Source organism: Mytilus trossulus, chromosome 4 (genome assembly GCF_036588685.1).
Source record: "Mytilus trossulus isolate FHL-02 chromosome 4, PNRI_Mtr1.1.1.hap1, whole genome shotgun sequence".
NCBI classification, from domain to species: domain Eukaryota; kingdom Metazoa; phylum Mollusca; class Bivalvia; order Mytilida; family Mytilidae; genus Mytilus; species Mytilus trossulus.
The window spans coordinates 70052074-70074577 of NC_086376.1; the positions used below are offsets into that span (position 1 = coordinate 70052074).

Below are 22504 nucleotides of genomic sequence, written 5' to 3' on the forward strand. Positions count from 1 at the left end.
GGTGCTTTACAAAGACTTTTATTAAGATTTACGTTCTATTTTAAAACGCATTAAAATAAAATTTATTATAATGCATTTGAAAGGTAGTTTACTGTTAGTCATTGTAAAATTTTGGTTTGTTAAAATTAACTTGTTTATAGCAGTGTCATCTATCTAATTGATCTTACTGGTTATCCATTCAAAAAAAATATCCCTATCGATCTTTTGTTTGTTCGTGATTTGAGCTATTCATCCTTAGTTTTTGTAAAAAGTCATACTACAAGCTTGTCTTTACATGACAGTTTACTTCCAAAACACAACAATTGGACACAAGTATGGCTCGTGTCAAATTTGACAGCAAGTTCCAACTTTATAACATACTATATAAAGACAACGTTCACCAGTATTGAAACAGTAGTATTCCATTCCAGAATTTGTCCATAGCTTGCCAGTACATGTAAGTAAAATTTATCAGACTGTTAAGTGATAGTAATTACTATATTATATTTAAGGGGCAAAGTACTAGTATGAAGTGTATTTCATGTAAGGGGCAATTAACAATAAACATAGCAAGATAACAACAACTGAGGAAATCACACGAACTCCATAAGGAGTAAGTACCTTGATCAAAATCGTTTTGGAATTTTCAATTCATAGATTCTTGTTCTTTCAATACTCACACAAGTGTCGTTGAATCGTTTTATTCTATTTTATCCTGCAAACTATTTTTCAATTAACAGGTATACAAATATCTGTATGTTAATTTGCATTCAAGGGACATTAACTATAAATAATTTATTCGTCGATTAGACTCAAATTTTCATGTGTGATGTTGAATATACTAACGCGTTTATTTAAATTACAATAAGTATGAAAAAGGTAAAACCACAAAAATACTGAACTCCGTTTAACAGTTAACAATGCATGCACTCAAGAAATCCCATGTCTATCTTGTGCCGACGGTTACATAACCCGATATAAGCATAAACATAAATTTAAATAGACCTTGTGCAATTTGATTTTTCTATGTCTGTTTCATTTCATGCTATAGGTTAACAAAAATAATTAAATATGCTTTTTACCTGTATAATAATGATTTTTTGTGAATCGCATCAGTGAACTCATTAGTTCACCTTTGTTTCACTTTCAATGTTGACATTTGTTTCCTTTCAATAGCAGCTGAACACGACCAATCCATGCGAAACCAATATCTAGCTAATGTGCTAAATTAAAGGTCACATGAATACGGATTCAGTGGGGTCGAATTATTCACTTGCAAGTGAATATTTCATCAGTGACGTTTCTTCGCTTATTTTTTCAAAATTGAAAGAAGTTGGCTGCTAAAAGCGAATAATTATTCTTTTTTTCCCTTTTATTACTGATTGAACCATTTTTCTTATCTCATAGCTAATAGTTTATTGATATCGCCTCCTGATATCAGATTTCTATTGTACTGACCGGTTATAAATTATTCTTTGCGTCACTTTTCGGATCTTCTTCGTTGACAATTTCTTAAAAGTCGATGACAACGGTTTGGAATAAAACTACTAGTCATTTGAGAAATTAAGGCTGTCTACTAGTATTAGATACTCATATATCTTCAAAATTCGAATTGTCAACTAACAAAAGTAATGCTATAAAAACACCTAAGTCTGAAGAGGAAGGTTAAATCTTTTCGTTAAATCTACACACGGAAATTTCTGTAACGTGAATGTTTTTCATGTGAAACTCATGCAAAATTCACACCAAATCGAGCTTATACTACTTGCAAGTGAATATTTCATCAGTGACGTTTCTTCGCTTATTTTTTCAAAATTGAATGAAGTTGGCTGCTAAAAGCGAATAATTATTCCTTTTTTTCCCTTTTATTACTGATTGAACCATTTTTCTTATCTCATAGCTAATAGTTTATTGATATCGCCTCCTGATATCAGATTTCTATTGTACTGACCGGTTATAAATTATTCTTTGCGTCACTTTTCGGATCTTCTTCGTTGACAATTTCTTAAAAGTCGATGACAACGGTTTGGAATAAAACTACTAGTCATTTGAGAAATTAAGGCTGTCTACTAGTATTAGATACTCATATATCTTCAAAATTCGAATTGTCAACTAACAAAAGTAATGCTATAAAAACACCTAAGTCTGAAGAGGAAGGTTAAATATTTTCGCTAAATCTACACACGGAAATTTCTGTAACGTGAATGTTTTTCATGTGAAACTCATGCAAAATTCACACCAAATCGAGCTTATACTACAAATTCACGTGAACTCATTTCAAATAAGTTTCACGTAAATAGAATTTTTGTCACGAGAAATTCATGTTACTTTCTATAATGAATCGTTTTTCATTGACTCCATTAGTTAGTATTATACCACCTTTAACGGTTTTATTTGCTCATAAGAACAAAAGTGCGTTAACAAACAGTTTGTTACGTATTTTGTTGTTGAAAACAATGTGTTCTAACTAGGAGATTCTATTAGATTGGAAAACAGATGATATGGTGTATCCATCCATTACAAGCAATCATAGCATGTTGTATATGCACAGCGAAAAAACACACATCCTATTTAAACATGAAGTTGATAGTTGAAAATTTACTAATTTAGTCTCATTTGATAAATAGTGTATTGCTTTATTCTTAGTATAGGTATTATTTTGTTTGTTTTAGTAACCATGTGACTTTTTATCATGATTTGGGATTTTTTTCAGATAAAATGAAGTGTATTCTGCTTATTCTGTCTCTAGCCATTGTGCTAATCAATGGAACACCCTGGGGTGAGTCAAATATTGTTATTATTTCTCCTTATTCTTTCTCTAGCCACTGTGCTAATAAATGGAATGACCTGGGTTAAGTCCAATACTGTATTGTTTCTATAAAGTGTCTCTAGCCATTGTGCTAACCAATGGAACAACCTTGGATGAGTAAAATACTGTAATTGTTTTTATAATGTTATTCGTTTAACCAAACTATATGTCCAAAGAAATATCTGCTGCATTTACTGGGTGTTTTTAAAATTCCGACACATTCAGGTATCTCCTTTCTGTTTAATCCTAAAGTTTTAGTCGTCAACACCTCCTTTCTCAATATTTTTCAGTTTAATGTATAAATAAAACCAATCTTTTCAATAGCTCTAAACAGATTTTGGAAATCTTATATTCTTTAATGTCTTGACTATCACAGAAAAGAGTAGAACCGGTAAGGAAGGATTTTAGCCTCAAATTTCAGTTTAATCTGACGAAAGATTTTTGACACTTTTTGAACACTTAAGTGTCTATTTCAGTTGATGAAAGGTTTTATTTGATTAAGTCATTAAAAACGCTCCGATTCAAGCTTAAAACTAAGCCCAAAAATGTCACTTTCAGATGGTTTTTGTCAAAAATGAAAGTGACCACATCCGTGTTCATCTTCAACCTTTATACATGTTATGTATTATCATCAAATACAACTTACATTTCAATATCAAGAATGAACACACATGCGGCCACATGCGGAAACCGTCAAAAATTTAACTTGAATGCTAAAATTGTGAAGATTTCAGTAATTTAGAATAACTTAATGATGTTAGTACCCGATAAATATGCATTGTATTGCCAAAAACAGCCCATATCTATGTAGCAGAAGCATTCTACTTTCTAAAAAATTACTCAAAGTTTACATTTTAACATTTTTGTAAAACTGCTATATTTAAAGGCCAAAATGGTATCACTGAACTTACTCCTTTGGTCATATTATATAACTATATGTAAACAGGCAAACGAATGAGAATAAGACCAAATTATTACTCATTTTCATTTTAGGATCTCGAAGAGGAGGTGGAGGTTGGAGAGGAGGGATGATTGGAATAGGTGGTATTGGAGGTGTAGGACGAATTGGCGGAGGTGGAATTTATGGCGGAGGTATCTATGGTGGCCGCGGAATTTATGGCGGTAGAGGAATCTATGGCGGTGGTGGAATATATGGTGGTCGTGGAATTTATGGCGGAGGCGGAATTTATGGAGGAGGTGTATACGGCGATGATGATAACTATGGCAGTGGAATGTATGGCGGAGGAATGTATGGCGGAGGAATGTATGGCAGTGGAATGGGCGGTGGAATGGGCGGTGGAATGTACGATCCATATAGTAGTTATGGAATGGGCAGTGGATACAGAGGTTACGGTCAACAAGAATATGGTAGCGGTGGATACTACCCAGGTGGATCTAGTGGATACGGTGGATACGGTCAAGGAAGCGGATATTGGCCTGGCGGCTCCGGAGGTCATGGTCAGTATGGTAAATATGGAAAAAAGAGTAAGTAAAATTAAAAACAACATACTAGCGTAATCTCTGTGTGATAAATAATGATATCAAATTAATAAGATGTGGTATGATTGCAAATGAGACAACTCTGTAGATGAGACCAAATGACATAGACATAAACAACTATATTTTACCGTTCGGCCTTTAACAATGAGCATAGTCAGCGTATTAAAAATATGTTATTTAAAAAAAAAACTCCTCTTTAATTGAGAATGAGTATTAAATTCTTAACAAAGGTTTGATAGAATTTTAATAGCAAAGTCAGTATGAATCGGTATGAAATGTAATTATGAAACTTACAGTTACCTACCGATCAAAATAAACTAGCAAAAACAAAATAAAAAGACAATCCGCTATTTTCAACTTTTTGGAATTTCATTATCTTTGTACTTGTTTGGCTTTATAAATATTTTGATCGTCACTGATGACTCTTGTTTAGACGAAACTCGCGTCTGGCGTACTAAATTATAATCCTGGTAACTTTGATAACTATTCACAGTGAAATTCATACTTAGATTTACCGGCCATCATACAAGCTAGCAAGTAATTGTTAAATATTTCTATTTCGACTTCAACCTTTACTACCGGTAGCTTTAGGTCTTAATTTAAGATGGTTCTAATATATTGTTATACGGTATAATGAATAAATAATAGTTTCCAAATATTATACCGTTATTAACCTTTCTTTGGCTTTTGTGTGTTTTTTCTGTTTTTTTTTAATGTAAAAGTACAAGAGGGACGGAAGATACCAAAGGGACAGTACAAGTTTCATGTTACATAAAATTATTTCGATTTACCATTTGTTTTTACAGGGTCTTACTGAGATCAAACCATACAAAAGAAGAACAATAGGCACCTTTAACCTGAATTCCATCATATGATGAACAATTATAATTTTTCATTTCATTCATGTTTAACAATTTTAGTTGATTACAATATATCTAAAGCATAACCAATTTTGTGTTTATTTTTCTATTCGAACCCAAAGTATTCATGATGTGCGGCATTCAATTTTAGAAATTCAATTCATTAAACAAAAACTGTGGGATGGAAAATCTCGTGTAAAAGGGTGAATGCATGTAATGATAGACCAATAACGAGTTAGTTTAGATCGATCTTACAGATGTTTTGTCTGGTTTGTCTGGTTTTCATTGGTTTTGGAGTCAATTAAAATTTAAAGACCAACTACTATTTTTGTCATATACACTATAACAATCTCTTGGCAAACTTTGAGGGGTGTACATTATATTTTATTTTGCAGCAACCGCACTTCACACTAAACAAACAAATAACAAACGACAGAGACATCTAAGGGTCACATAGATCTGCAATAATAGAAAAGTAGAAACTGAAAATATTTGCCTTCAACTGGTTTGTTGCCCCGATTTTGTTTTTTGTCCATGAATTTATGAGTTTTGAACAGCGGTATACTACTGTTGCCTTTATTGAATAAGATTTAATGACGACTAGAGACTACCACTTAATGACATTAATAAATAAAAACAATACTTTATTTATACTTAGTTGAACTATCTATTATCTAAATAAAAAAGATGACAGTTTCATAAACAGTCGTATTGGTAAATCGGCCCAAACAGGACTCCTTTGTTGATTTTTTTAATCTTTATTATGTATATCATTAAAACAGTTAAACTGTATAATAGGAAGACAATCGTATAGAAAAAAACTTCTTCTACAAAAATTGATCACTGAAAATTTCTACAAGCCAAATGTTTTTCTTCAAAACTGTAAAAGATAGATATAAATTGCAATTTCATTAGGATTTTTACCAAACATGACTATAGATGAAGATTTAAATGAGCGACACTGGCTCTTTCTGGCCTATTGTTTGTTCCCTTAGAAAATTGAATCATTTCTATATCTGGCCTATAGATTTCAGAAGCTAAATGTACAGACTAACTCCTGCCGACAATTGGAAATGTAAGCGACACACAAAATGTCCGTAGACTAAATTTGTTAGCAACTATGTCTTTCTAAAAATAATAGTTTTCACGAACTATTCTTTTGGACAAAATGTATAATAATGAAATATATAGCATTAAGATATCTTTGCATTCAAAAGGTTAATAGCATAGACGTTCGTGTTCTGTTCAAAATTAAAATCCTTTTCAGTACCGTAATTTATCGAATACTGTTTGTTTCCTGATATATTAACTATATCAGAAGGCTTGAAAAGTTTTTAAAACAATGAATAAAACAAACATCACGTTAACACATAAACGGCATCCTCCATTCCCATCACCACTTTGATCATTGTTATTATTTGTGTCTGGTTGCTGTGGTCCATCAGGACAGTTTGCAGGACGATTTGGGTTGTCTGGGCGACATTCGATTGGTGGGGGCAATCCACCTCCACCCGTTCCTCCGCCTCCACCGTTCTCTGGACACTCACACAGGTAATAGGTCCATGCGTCCCAATCTGCAATATTTTCAAATTTCTTAAACGCAGGTTTTGCTAACTTATGCGCGCATTCAAAATAATTTAACAATACTTTTAGCAGTTAATGACATGCCTATATGTCCATTTTGTTATGAATAATGCCCTAAGCTAAAAATACTAAAACATAGCAGACCTGAAGAGTAAAAGCTTTGATTAAGCATGCAGGTTCGTGATGAATATGTGACCACTTAATACATTTTTTCAAAGCAATAGAAAAAATATAAAAATCAAGATTTATAAATATGTTAAAAATCAATAATTATTGACATGTTAATTATAAATTATCTACATATATACAACTGTTACCCGTAAAATGAACGCGCGCAAATGTATCTAAAATGCTTTGGGCTAACTATAATACAAATAAATATTAATCCCCGAATGCGCAAAAAGTAATTCTGTCAAAGCTATGTATTGAACACGATCGTGAGTTTTATAAATAACAAATGAGACGTAACTTATTTAAACCTGTTAGTCTTTCTGATATTAAATATCATGTGATGTAAATGAATTACTTCAAATAGGTTCTCTCCGGATGCAATTTCTCAAATAAATACTGAAAATTCCAATTATTCATTTAAGGAATAAAATGTAAAAGTAATTTTGTATTGAAATTTAAATAGGTATTCCAATCTTTGCATGTTAAAACTTATGAAAGAAATAAATGTGCATATTTAAGATATTTCGTATGAACACAAATCTAATTATTTAATCATCTAAAAGCATGTTTTCTCAGAGGAAGATAATGTTAAAAGGACAATGAAAAAAAAACCCACAACACATGAAGGAAATAACAGAATATGTCTTTTTGTTTAAAAGTGTGTTTAACACAGTTCGATGGATCAAATTTTACAACTACTGACAGTCAAGTAGATTTTTGGTTAGTTCACAAATTTGACCACAAGCATACAGTTAGATTAGACTGATAAGGGGATGACAATCATTTGGAAGTGACCATCAAATAAAAACAAAATGAAAATAAGTTTTTTTGCAATTGAATTGTATCATATTTTCATAGGTGTTATAGCCGAACATCGGGTGTTTTCCTCATGTTTGTCGACCGTACGTTTGCTATTTCATCCACTTTATTTGAACTTTGCTGAATACTTGTCTCATTGGCAATCAAGCCACATTTCTTTTTTTATAGAAAGAAAAGTTTCGTTTTCAAATAGTCTTGCAGTAAGTCTAGAAGACTATTGTGAATGACATTAAAAATTTCAGCGAAATTAAGAATATAGTTGCAATGAAATCAAATATAGGTCATTCGATATTTACCAAACTTTTTTGATCAAGGTTCTGTTAATCTTTAGAACATTTTATTTCAGCCATAATAAACGTGCATTAGTTTTCCTCATTGATGAAATTTACCAATTTTGTGATTTTACTAATTTTAGTTGTTGTAATTGTTTAAATGGATAAGTGTTATACTTACCATTACTATTCAAATCACAATCGTACGTAACGGTTACAACATCAGTGTAAACAGTACCGTGGTAACATCCGAGAAAATATGGCCACTGTTCGGTCACGTGGTATCGATATTGGCCGTCCACTTCTCTCCCGTGGCATTTGTCTAAATCCGCAGAAGTTATCCACCTGTCAGATATGTCCGATACATTTGGTCCATATATTGGGAATCCATCAAAAGCTACACCAATTAGTTCATCTACAGTATTATTATATAAGCAGCTATCGGGAATTTTGTGGTAATGATATGATCCATCGGGTGACGTATGTCCATCACAACTGTCAAACGTTTCTGCGCTGTCTCCTTGTACGGCATTGACTGACCCGCCGGCCAAGGGGTTATATATTGCTACGCCTGTTCTTGTCAGTCCTATCTTTCCAAATGGAACACATGCTTTTGTAGGTGATACTTCTGGTATTTTACGAATTTTTATATTGTAGTTTTGGTTTGTCGGAGTGTTTGGATTCACATTTTCCCAAGGATGATCTGGTATCCCAGATGCTGCGATCAGGAAACTAAAAGTGTAATAAAATCAAGACTAAAATATAACTAATGGTGATAAACATTATTGAACGTGAAGATTCAGGGATTATTTAATTGAGTCAAACCATTTCAATGGATATTTTATAGTGTGTCTTTCTATGTTGTGATGTTGCACTATTGTTTCGGAAATGGGTGGAGGTTGGTACCTGTTAAAATGTCTAAACCCGCTGCAATTGTGTGCACATGTCCTAATTCAGGAACCTAATGTTCAGTTGTTGTCGTTTATTGAAGTGGTTCATAGGTATTTGTCGTTTCTCAATTTTTAATTTAGATTATTAGACTGTTAAATGGTTTCCTTTTTTGAATGGTTTTACACTTTTAATTTTTGGAGTCCTTGATAGCTCGCTGTTCGGTGTGCACCAAGGCTCCATGTTGAAAACCATACTTTGACCTATAATTGTTTACGTTTATACGATTGTTACTTGGATTGAGAGTTGTCTTATTGACATTCATACCACATCTTCTTCTATAGAATCACTTATAATTATTTATGTTCATATATGACGATCAAACCGGTATCTCTTTTAAAGCTGAATTCTTTCTAGCATGAAATTGATAATAACACTGTATTAATACGAACTAAATTGATTTTGAACAGCAGTATACTATTGTAGCCTTTATTTATTGTTTAGGCGAAGTGCTTATATATTTTTGATGTATTTTTTTGTTTCCGTTTTTTACTGATCCTTTACAAACATTTTTAGATTTGCTTATTTTTATTTATTGTCAAAGAGGGAAAAAAGATACCAAAGGGACAGTCAAACTCGTAAATCTAAAACAAACTGACAACGCCATGGTTAAAAATGAAAAAGACAAACAGAAAAACAATAGTACACATGACACAACATAGAAAACTTAAGAATAAACAACACGAACCCCACCAAAAACTAGGGGTGATCTCAGGTGCTCCGGCAGGGTAAGCAGATCCTGCTCCACATGCGGCACCCGTCGTGTTGCTTATGTGATTACAAATCCGGTAAATAGTCTAATTCGGTAGGTCAAATTCATGAAAGGGAAGGGGATTGTAGTTACGACGTAAGGAACATATCCGATATCATTTGTGAAACGGTTATTCCATAACGGTCAACCAACTCGTGATGGCGTCCGTAAAATTTACGAAGGGATGATTTCAACTTCACCATTTGGAACTCTTGGTTTAATAGCTTCCTTGTGAGCAGTAACCCTCTATCAAGAAAATCATGATAGGAAATGCAAGCACGTGAATATCGTATCAATTGGGAGATATATACCCCGTATGCAGGTGCTGCTGAAATGTTGCTACTTAGAAATGGAACGTTCACAATTGGAAAGCTGAAATCATCTCTTTTGTCGTAAAGTTTTGTCTTCAACCGACCCTCATTGTCAATTTCTAGATGTAAGTCAAGATATGAAGCCGACTTAACTGTATCTGTAGTATCCTTTATCTCCAATTCGATGGGATAGATGCGATCCACATAGTCACCAAATTTTGAATTGTTTAGTGAAAGAACGTCATCTATATAGTGGAAAGTAGAGTTAAAGGATATTGTTAACTTCTTATCTTTCTTCCTAAGAAGTTGCTGCATGAAGTCAGCCTCATAATAATAAAGAAACAAGTCAGCAAGTAGAGGGGCACAGTTTGTTCCCATTGGGATGCCGACAGTCTGTTGAAAAACACGTCCTCCGAACGTAACAAATATGTTGTCAATCAAGAAATCAAGCATCTTGATAATATCGGTTTCAGAGTATTTTTTGTTTGAATCAGAATGATTCTTTACAAAGTATGATTTATCCCTCCCTAAGACAAGATACTTGTATCTACGTTGGCCGTTCTTTTTTATGAAGCAAAGTAATACCAACTCTTTTTTATAACGTGCTTTTCATTTTGTCACTTATGTATGGTAGTAGGATATGTACGTGTTTGATATGTGATCAGATAAATGTTGATAAAAACACCTACTATTCTGAGTTGGACTGGTCCACTGTTACTGTTGCCTCGTAATTTCCAGAAACAGTAAATTTGGATATTTCTTCGCTAGTTAAGCCTGATGATTCGGTATGCAGTGACCCAATACTTAGAATCAACCAAATCTGTAACCACATTTTTCGCTAAAGGAAAAGATACAAAATGTTTTGTATTATTTCGTAAGATGTATGTTATTGTTTTTGATGAATTAAAGGACTGAATTGTAAAGAAAAACAACACATTTTTGTCAACGTGTTTTAAATGCTAATTAATACGACGGAACCGTACCTTTAACTCCTTTTCAATTGTCAGCTTCTCATGGTTAAGTAGAGTTTTCTTTATATATTTAAATAAAATAAAAATCTATTATATGCTGAGCGAATTTATATCATCTATACTTTTCATTTTGATATACACTTTACTAGTTTAGTTTAAACATATTTTATTTGCTGAATTAAAGCAAAATGGATTAGACACAAGTAAATCATACTTATGAAGTCTTCTCCATAATACAATATAAAGTTACAATAACAGTATAATATAATGGACATGCATATAAAACAAACCAGTTTATACAATATAATACTAGCTTTCATAGGTGAACAAAGAGGAGACAAAGGAAAAAAGGAAAAAGAAAGTTTGAAAAATCGTATACTTCTGTGATGATGACTTGTGGATTGATGACAACGATGACGTCCTGTGTCAGCAATAATAACGCTCTATCAAGGCATAAGAAATCTGTTTAACCTTTTTATGTAATTCTGAACATGTTTGAAAATTTGAATATTTTGTTCGTTCGAAAGTTCCAAGTGTCCGCAAATTAATAGTTTTGTATCTAAAACAAAGTTTTCAGATAGCCAGTTAAGGTTATCGAATAAGTTTTTCCTACATAATGTGTATTTTGGGCAAACGAAGAAGTAATACACTTTACTACATCACTCATTTGATGAACTATCGACACAGGAAATTACTTGGCAAAAACAACACAAAACAAATTATAAGTATAAATTGTATTTAGCAAATCAATACCCATTATCGCTATCCTAGTGAAGATGACCAATACCACAATACTGCATGATCAATTTGATAAATTAAATTATATCAATAATTATTATAGCGCAGTCTTAGCAAAGAAACTGTATTTTGTAATAATAAATTCATGTAAATTTTAAATTATTTGAATTATTTTTGGTGTTTATACAGTAAAACATAACTTGCAAGTTTAATAATACTGACCATTGCTTCATATATCAAAGCATAAAGATTTTTCCAACATGATAATGCAATAATAAACGATACACCTGTGTTCAAACTATAAATAGACCAACTGCTCTATGAACTGGAACTTTGTCGTGACTATCAAACAATTGATTCTTTTTAATGCATAGTTTATTCTTAAACGGGTATTTTGTTACGGGTCAGATATTTTTTCACTGGTTAAGTAATGTTGTGAATAACATGACTTAGAATTTAGAAAAAAAGATTGTCTTATCGTAAACATGAACACCTTAGCTTTTATCCGTCATCGAATGGTATTTTTGACTTAAACGTGATTTGATTCCAATGTTTAGAAATTTTCTTTATTAAAAACAGTTGTTATACAATGCGAGTCCATCAATATCCATGCTAAGAATCCAAATGCATTTCCTACCCTGTATTGACATTTTTAATTTCGATTTTCTAGGTTTTGGCCAAGTCTTTCTTTTTCGAAAATGTTCAACAGCAACGACTTTTATAATCTTTTGAAAATTTCCTTTATTACTTTTATGATTTTTAATTATAACGATAACCTTCTATTTTGTGCATTTTTGGTTGCTATTTAATACATTGTTCTTCGTGATCGTTAGTATACTATGGTGTTGGGTTTTATCGTTACTTTTTCTATGGTGTGAACTTTTATCGGTACCTTACTTTTTTTCTTTTTGCCAGACCGTTAACTTTACTTTTTAGTGCTTCCTGACCGTTATCTTTACTATGCTGTGCCTATTGAGTGGTTAAGTGCTATAGAACCAGGTTCAATCCATTTTCTACATATGAAAACGCCTGTACTAAGTCAGGAGTATGACAGTTATTGTCCATTCGTTTGGTGTGTTTTATCTTTTGATTTTGCCATTTGATTAGAGACTTTTCGTTTTTAATTTTTCTCGGAGTTCAGTATTTTTGTGATTTTACTTTTGACCATTTCTTTCTACTGTGTTTTGTGATCGTCACTTCACTATGGAATTCTTTTTGGTAGTTAAACTTACCATGGTGTGGATTTAAATCGTTTCCCTTACTTATGTGCCTCTTTACCCTTACATTTATTATTTGTATGCCATTAGTGTAACCTTTACTATTTTGTGCTAATTGACCGTAACACATAGCTATTCTTTGCTTATCGGTCATTAACTTAACATTTTGTGCCTATTTACCGTAATCTGTACACTCATGGGATTATTGATCGTCACATTTACAATTTTGCGCTACTGACTGTTATTTCCTTTTATTTTTTTTATTTTTTTTTGTTGGAGTCATATTTTAATTCATTAAGTCACATTCTGATCAGAGCATGTTCATAATAAATTTTAAATAATACCGACCTCCCCTATACAGTTTGACAGTAACTTAACACTACTAAATCCCCTATACAATTTGACATTTACCTGACACTGGTAGGTAAATTTTCCCCCATACAATTAGACATTTACTTGAAACTAGTAAATCCTCCTCTATACAAATAAATATTTACTTGACACAAGTATATCATCCCTTATACAAGTTGACATTTACTGGACACTTATCAATCCCCTATACAATTTGACATTTACTTGACACTAGTAAATTCTCCCTTATACAAATTTACATTTACTTGACACTAGTAAACCTTCCCCTATACAAATTGACATTTACTTGACACTAGTAAACCCTCCTCTATACAATTTGACATTAGCTTGACACTAGTAAATCCTTCCCTATACAATTAGACATTTACTTGACACTAAAAAATAATCCCCTATACGAATTGACAATTATTTGACATACTATAAGTAAATCCTTCCCTGTACAAATTGAGGTTACTTGACACTACTGCATCCCCTATACAATTTAACATTTACCTGACACTACTAAATCCTCCACTATACACATTTACACTTACTTGACACTTGTGAATCCTCCCCTATACAAATTGACATTTACTTGACACTCGTAAATCCCCCCTATACAAATTGACATTAAGTTGACACTAGTAAAACCTCCCCTGTACAATTTGACATTTACTTGACACTAGTATATCCTCCCTTATACAAATTTACATTTACTGGACACTAATAAATCCCCTATACAATTTGACATTTACTTGAATCTAGTATATCCTCCCTTATACAAATTGACATTTACTGGACACTAATAAATCCCCATTACAATTTGACATTTATTTGATACCAGTAAATCCTTCCCTATACAAATTGACATTTACGTGACACTAGAAAATCCCCTATACAATTTGTTATTTTCTTATTGTTCACTCATTGGCCGTTATCATTACTTCTTTGTGCTAATTGACCGTAACCTTTATTATATTTTGCTTATTGACCGTAACTTTTAATGTGTAATGTTTTGAGACCGCTATTTGATTACATATGCATTGTGATCCTTACATTCAATACATGTGTCTTGTTTCCTTTTCTCACTGTTTTTGTTTTTGCGACGTGACATTACTATCTTCTTTTGTTTAGACCAATTTTACCATAATCATTTTCTGCTTTATTCATTTTGCATTTTGCTTTTTTTTGTGGTCGCCAGTTTATATTTGGGATCGGAAGCCATAGTGTTCAGAGAGAACGACCGACCTTCGATAGGAAAACTGACAATCCTTTGCAATTAAAATTGGAGTTAATTGCATCCGAACGAGCAGGGTTCGAACTCACAACCTTAGTGATGATTGGTTAGTGATTACAATAGTCACTACTTAGACCACTCGGCCACCGAGGCCCTTTTGTGGCTGAAAACGTTTCGTGCGTTAAATTTATCATATCGTGCTTATCGAAAGTTCTTGTTTGCGCTTTTTGATTTTGTCATTGTTATTTTCTTGTTCATCTTATGTACCAATTTGCACAAGAAACTAAAGAAACGATGAACAATCTTTCCAAATTTGAAAAAAATGTAACCCCAGGATATTTGTGTTCCGACTCGGTTGATGATTACCTGTTGAAGGCGGGTTTTGTTAAGTTTATATTGAGACGGTAGATGCCAAGATGTGGTTTTAGCTCAAACAAGTGAAAAACTTTTACCAGCAGTCAATATCTTTTTTCAAAATCTGTGTATAGCTTATTTTCAAGTGCATACATTCTTATCCAACCCAAGTGTGAATCGCTTATTGTGAAATTGTGAAATCAAATTTTATCATCATATCACTTCAATACTCAAATAATTCATGACAGAAAAGACATAAATAGTACATAAATAGTACATAAAAGTTTACGTATTGTGTTATTTAATTAAACAACGTGTTGTTATTTCGTTCTATCAAATAGTTTTCTTCACTTCGGGGATACATACATGAACAGAACATACAATGAGGACGATAGTTGAATCTGATGTATCGTGATCGTCAAACAAAACATGTATGTTGGTTATTTATTCCGTATCATGTATTTTACCTCAATACGCTAAATTTAAAGATGATCTGGACAATTGATTTAACAGATAAAATATCAAACCAAGACGATGCTATTGTTATATTTTTGCTAGTTCAACATTCATTCTAATTTCTTAACAGATTTTAAAAAAAATAAAAAATTTTAAACTCTATTGCAATGCCGTTTACTATAACTTATGAGAAAGAAAAAAATAACAGCAACAACAAAAAATGAAAGTCCATGGACAAATGACAAAATCAAAATCTCAAACACATCAAACGAACGGATAACAATTTCCATATTCTTGATTTGGTACAGACATTTTTTTATGTAGGAAACGGCGTATTAATAAAAATTCAGAATGGAAATTGGCAATGTGACAAAGAGACAACAACCTGACCATCGAGCAGACACCAGCTGAATCCTACAGTTGGTCTTCAAATCAGCAAGAAACTCCCGCAACCCGAGAAGTCCATCAGCTGGCCCTAAACAAGTAAGCACACTGGTTCAGTAACAAAGGACGTCATACCAAAACCAACAAGGACCAGAGGCTTTTGACTTGGACCAGACGAAAAAATGCGGCGGGATTTATAGCTAACTTTACCTCTCACTTGTATGACAGTCGCATAGAAAGTCTATTCTTTTTAGTTTATCACATTTCATAATATGTTAAACTTTTCGTATCATTTTTTGTAGTTTTTGTTGTTTTCATTGTGTTTTTACGGTGTTGGTCATTTTTTAAAAATAAAATTGAAAATGGAAATGGGGAATGTGTCAAAGAGACAACAACCCGACCACAGAAAAAACAACAGGTCTTAAATGTAACAAGAAATTCCCGCACCCGGAGGCGTCCTACAGCTGGCCCCTTAACAAACATATACTAGTTCAGTGATAATGAACGCCATACTAAACTCAAAATTGTACACAAGAAACTGAAATCAAAATAATACAAGACTAACAAAGGCCAGAGGCTCCTGACTTGGGACAGACACACACATGCAGCTTAGTTAAACATGTTTATGAGACCCGCTCCTATACATCTAGCCGATGTAGAAAAGTAAACGCATAACAAAACGCACATTAAAATTCAGTTCAAGAGTAGTCCGAGACTGATGTCAAGAGATGTAACCAAAATAAATAAACAAAATGACAATAATACATCAAAAACAACAGACTACTAGCAGTTTACTGACATTCCAGCTCCAGACTTCAATTAAACTGATTGAAAGATTATGATTTCATCATATGAATATCAGGCACGATGCTTCCCGTTAGGAGTTTAGTATCATACCGTCATTACATATATGAGAAGAACATAAACCATGTCATGCCAACAACTAGTTTTTGAATAAATGTGTTAAGTTCCGATGCAAAGACCCTATAAGTGAATCAATATTAACGTCAAAATATGCAATCTTTTATGACCAGACAACAGAATCGTAACCATATCCCGTCTTAAAAAGTCTATTACTGACATTTTTGTGCTTTATAAAGAATATTTCCATAAAAAATTGGATGTGAAACACCTGAACGTGTAAGAAGTCTGCATGTTGAGCTTTATTTGCGAATGGTGTCCATATACCGATGATAAAATTTAGTAAATGTTTTGACAAGTTTGTGATATTGAAAACCCTGGTGTAATAATTTTTCAGTACTTCATAAATTTCTCTCGTTAAAATCTAAAACATTGTTACATACACGAGCGAATCGTACAAGTTGAGATATATAAACACCGTGATGACGACAAGGGAATGTCACCATCTAAAACTGTTCTGATACGACGTCTTAAAGGAGTGTGACTATTTGAATATGTATTCTCTTTTAAAGCACCTACTATGACTACTTTTTTTCATTGGAGTTTGATTAAACAAATTGTTTTCACTGTTTGCATGAATCTTTTCAAGATTTACGTTACTTGCAAAGTTACTTTTGATTTCACTCGGTCGTATTATTCAGTTCGTGTTTGGCGGATAGTTGTTGAACTTATATCCTTAACCTATTGATAAGTGTGATGTACATGTCAGTATGCAAATAAACAGAAATGATAAGGAAATGTCTTTACTATAAAGATATTGATGGCATGGTGAATAAATGCTCATGTTGATTAAGTGTTAGTTAGATGGAGGCATTATCCACACTGCGAAAAAAAAATGGAAATGACAAAATGCTATTTAAACAAAGTTTACCAAAGTTGACCTGAGTCTCTATCGCTGTTATTAGGGATGTATGGAGTCAAGTACAGTTATCTTAGATGATGACTTTTGTTAACAATATAACAAAGGAAGATGTTTAATGATGTCAAATAAAAAACTGTCCATACAAATTTACAAATATGTTAATTATTCTTCAGTTTTAAAAATTACAAAATTTGGCCTCACTAAGATATACAGCAGTAAATGGTATTTAAAACAAGTCAAAACTTGAAAAGAGAGCTTCCAAAGAAAACTGTAAAGAAAACATATTTTAGAAATTAATCTACATAAATAGACAATTGTAATATTGGCCGGAAAATGTGCTTTGTTTATTGACTATCTAATTCTATACTTCTAAAATAACATATAAGTATATAAGTAAAAATATTTTAGCCGGGAAAGCGTTAAACGACGAATCAAAGAATTCAACTTTATATTTAACTAAAACAGGACAATGTTGTTGATTAAATATTACACAATTTCAGGCACTTTTGTTTTCAACATACTTATGATTATAAATAATAAACTAGTTTAAAGTCGCATTCAATTTTGAATGCAATAATACTTGTTAACTAATCAGTACGTCCCGCCTCTGTCAGATGAACCTACAAACGGTGTTCTGGGGATTTTCTATATATATATATACGTGTCACAAACCCACCTTTTGTCATTATACAGGCATAGACACTACTAAATTTAATCGTTGACCTAAGATATATTTCTTCAAGTAGTTAAGGATTGGAGTGTAAAAACCAGGATGGATTAAAACCGAAAGATTTTGAAAGCAAAGAAAAATGTGCATCATATTGTCATGACAACATCCAACTTCCAGCAGTTTCTTACACGCCTTTATAATCATTGTGTAATGGATGAGCACTTAACCCTAGTAGTATAAACATATAAGAATATCAAAGAGACACTTGCTTTCAAGTTCGTGTTCACCAATTTAACTCAAATCCTTCATATTTTAAATGTAACAATCTGAAACGTTTATCTAAATTATGATAAGTCTAAAATGAACAATTTATAGGGCATGGGCTCGAGATCTGTAGCTTTGTTTCGTTCGTATTTTGATCTAAACTCCTTCTAATTAACTATCTAGTTGACCTCCGAAAACCGCCAATAGTCATACAATAGTTATCAAAGTACCAGGCTTATAACCTTTTACGCTAGACGCGCGTTTTGTCTACATAAGACCCATCAGTGTCGTTCAGATAAAAACAAAATAGACCAAAAAGTACAAGCATTAAGTACCTTAATTCCAAAACGTTGTGCTAAATACGACTAAAGGTAATCTTTTTCTGGGATAAAATAGAACATCCTTATAAGCGTTGTAAACATAGATATAGATATAAATAGATATCGAAACTTGTGCAATTTGATTTTTCTTGGTCTATTTCATTTTATATCATAGATTAAAAAATATAAATCAAATCCTCGATTTTACCGGTATAAGAATGATTTTTGTGTTGACATGAATATGAACTATATTTAGATTTTAAACAGCGGTATACTACTGTTACCTTTATTTGTGGATTGAATCAGTAAATCAAATGATATACCTTTGTTTCACTTTCAATGCTGACATTATTTTCCTTTAGATAGCGGAACAGGCCTTAGGCATACCATATCCGTTTTGAATTGAGATTGAATGTGGTCGAATTGATGTCTTGCAAATGCTTAATTCATCATCAATGATTCTTAGCTTATTTTGACAAATCTGTACCATATTGGCTGCTAAAAGTTAATAAATATTTCTTTATTTTACTTTCTTAAATGATTGGTTAAAAAAGAATCATTATTAGATTTTGTATATGCTTAAGACCATATGAGTATTTGGACCGTACGCATACGGTCTGGACTGTGTACGTATACTCGAACGGTCCGGTACGAGCTGACATACATGCTACTAGTATTGGATCATATGGGTTGAATTTATACAAGCATTTATCACAATCCTAATTTATAGTTTTACAAATTGTTATTTTTATATTAAAAAGTAGATGGATGAAATGAACAAATGAAAAATTGAAATTAAATATTTGTTTTATTATATATCTGAATCCTTTTTTTGGTACTCTCGCCTAAGGTGACACTTGATACCACAAGTAACGTTATATTTTTTACTTTTACATGTTTGCAAACCATGTATGTTCCTTTGCATTTGCATTTTTTGTAAAGTTGTTAAATATTCTAAAACAATTGTCCTTCCACATGATGTTTACTTACGGTATTTTCAATTTAAGTTATCATAATTCATTTAATGTATTACTGATCGACATGCTAAATACAAGTGATTTAAAAATTTAATTAGCGTGAATTTTTGAAGTAGTTAAAATATAAAGTTTTTATCTTAATTACCATTGAACTTTTTTATATTAATTTGAGTTAAATTACGTTGATCTGTTATATGCATTTGTATCTAATAAAGTTTACCAACTTTCTGATATCAGTCAGACGCGTACGGTCCAAATACTCATACGGTCTGGAACATCTATACCTCGTATTTAGTGTGCCTGTTAAATAAACTAGCAAATCGAAAGAGTAAAAGTATCTATTTAGCTCGCAGGTTCGTGATGAATATGTGAGGCCCACTGGTTATGCCCGCGTCACACCATCCCGATTATTACGCCGATGGCAACACGATTATGGAAATTTTCAAAATCGGAACTGATCGTATCCCGATCGGGCTATTCGTAGTGCCATCTTTAACCATCGTAGAACCATCGGCCATCTTTTCTAGCCTTCTGGGACAACTTCGGAAAGGATTTAAATTTTTGAACATGTTAAAAAATCTCCACAGGTGCGTCCGATGTTGAGGGTTCGTATTGGGTTCGTATCACCGTCCTCACCATCGTAATGTCACCGGGAATGCATCTTTGAACATCGTATTGCATTTATGTTTCCATCGTTTCCATCGGGCAGTTTTGACATTACAATGTCTACACGAAGGAATCACTAAGCTACCCGATGTTCTTACGATGGCAACACGACTTCGTGAAGACCTCGTAATCCCGTCGTGTTGCCATCGAATAAAAGTACGAAGGCGAAAAGATGGAACTACGACGGCAATAAATCCAGCTAAATGTAAGTTAGTTTTCGCGCTAAAATACATTTAAAGTGCCATGCGCGATATGCACTGGTCAGTCTACTACGACAGTTAAGAAAGACGTTCACAAAACATGGAGCTCATATCATATGATTTTATGAAAACAGGAAAGGCGAAAGCGTTGTTTCTATTAATTCAAATGGAACAAGAAGAGCAGCTATTACAGGCTCAGGATTTACTTTTACAAGTAAAATATTATTTTTTGTCAATTTTTCATATCAAGAAACATAATGAAAATTATAAACGTGCCTCGTACACCAACACTGCAGGTACATGTATATAGGGACACCTACTTTTTCTTCATTATTCTGATTTTTTTATGTATCGTCTGAGTTATTGTCACACGAATGTTTACTCCATAACCATTTAGTTTTCTATATGTCATATTTTGCGGTATTTGTTGCTTTCCCCACATCCTTACTTTTGTCTATATTATTATGAGATTCTCCTGGAAAGAGCTCTTTTTGAATAAAAGTGATAAACGAACCCATTACCTTACCTTTAAGATAGACCAGTAAACATGGGCATAAGTATGGGTGATTATTCAGACTAGTGCACACATTTTACAGTTCAAAAAAGGCAATGCCGAGCGTGGCATCCCCTCGTATGTAACATGTAACTGGGGACAAATATGGACACTATATTTGTATAGGACACTTGCAGAAAATGGTAAATTGAATATGCATATTTGATACATAAACTATTTCTCTGTGCTATGGGTATCCGATGTCGAACTTTCCACTTCTGTATTTATTTTTCTTTTGGTCTTGTATTTTCCTGTTAGACTCATACCCCTCCCTTTTCCTTTTTTTTCCTCTCCCTGATTTTGGTGTCATGATATGCAGAGACTCAAAGTCAAGTTTAACCCTTCATGCCCACGGTCTTCCAGAAATGAATTGTACAATATAACATATATTCAATATTGATAAAATAATTTAAACGCGTGATGCCTTCGGCATATAAATTAAATGCATCGACGTCTTTGGACATCGTATGGTCATCGCGCCATCATCGTAATCCATCGTGTAGCCTTCGTGATCCATCCTGTAGGCTTCGGCTGAGATATGAAGCTCTAATACCAAACTTCGGTTACCCTTCGTATGTCCATCTTTTCTATCGTATATAATTTCGGCACCATCGTATATTCATCGTACTTGCTTCGGTCACATTTTGGTATTTTAACGAGATCGGGACCAACTTCGTACGAACTTACAATTTTTACATTCGGGTGTCCATCGTATATAAAAATCGGGACAGTGTGACGCGGGCATTAAGGAAATATCCACCAGTCAAGTTCTTTTTTCTGGTATTTTATTTTTAATTTCTCCCTCAGATATATGTATTCAGTTTTGTTTTGTTTTACTTAACATGCGAATTGCTGCTGATGTACAAACATCCGTTTAATTTTGATATATGTGGTGGTTTTGAAATTAAATAATAATGTCAAGAAGCAATATGAACACTCAATATAATTTTTTTAAATCAATAGAACAAATACATAATTTAAATATAGATATTTTCAAATTCGATAAATATCGACATGTATATTATAAGTTATCTTCTTTTTTATAGTGTATCCGGTAAAATGAACGCACGAAAATGTATCCAAAAGCTTCGAGCAAGCAATAAATTTCAAAAAAATATTAACAATCGATTGCGAGCAAATGTGATTTGCCCTAAGCATGAAAATGAACTAGTTCTGTTAAAGCTATCTGTTGGATATGATCACTGGCTTCATGACCGATATACGAATTCCTTGTCGCGTGGACATGACTTATTATGACCTGTTTGTCTTTCTTATTTCAAATATCATATGATGTAATGAATAACTTCGCAAATGACAATTGGAAATTCCAATCATTGTTTTTAAAGAATAAAATGTAAT

At 32.7% G+C, this 22504-nt stretch overlaps 1 protein-coding gene across 1 annotated transcript in view; it reads right to left on the reverse strand.

The window, feature by feature from the left end:
- Positions 1–5775: 5775 nt before the first annotated feature.
- Positions 5776–22504, reverse strand: part of LOC134715847 (uncharacterized) — a 43943-nt gene continuing 27214 nt past the window's right edge. Inside the window, exons 5-6 of the mRNA XM_063578352.1 lie at positions 8176–8726; positions 5776–6722 (exon numbers count right to left, since the gene is read on the reverse strand). Coding sequence (XP_063434422.1) covers positions 6463–6722; positions 8176–8726 — 811 coding nt within the window. The 3' untranslated portion in view covers positions 5776–6462. The remainder of the gene's footprint in view (positions 6723–8175; positions 8727–22504) is intronic.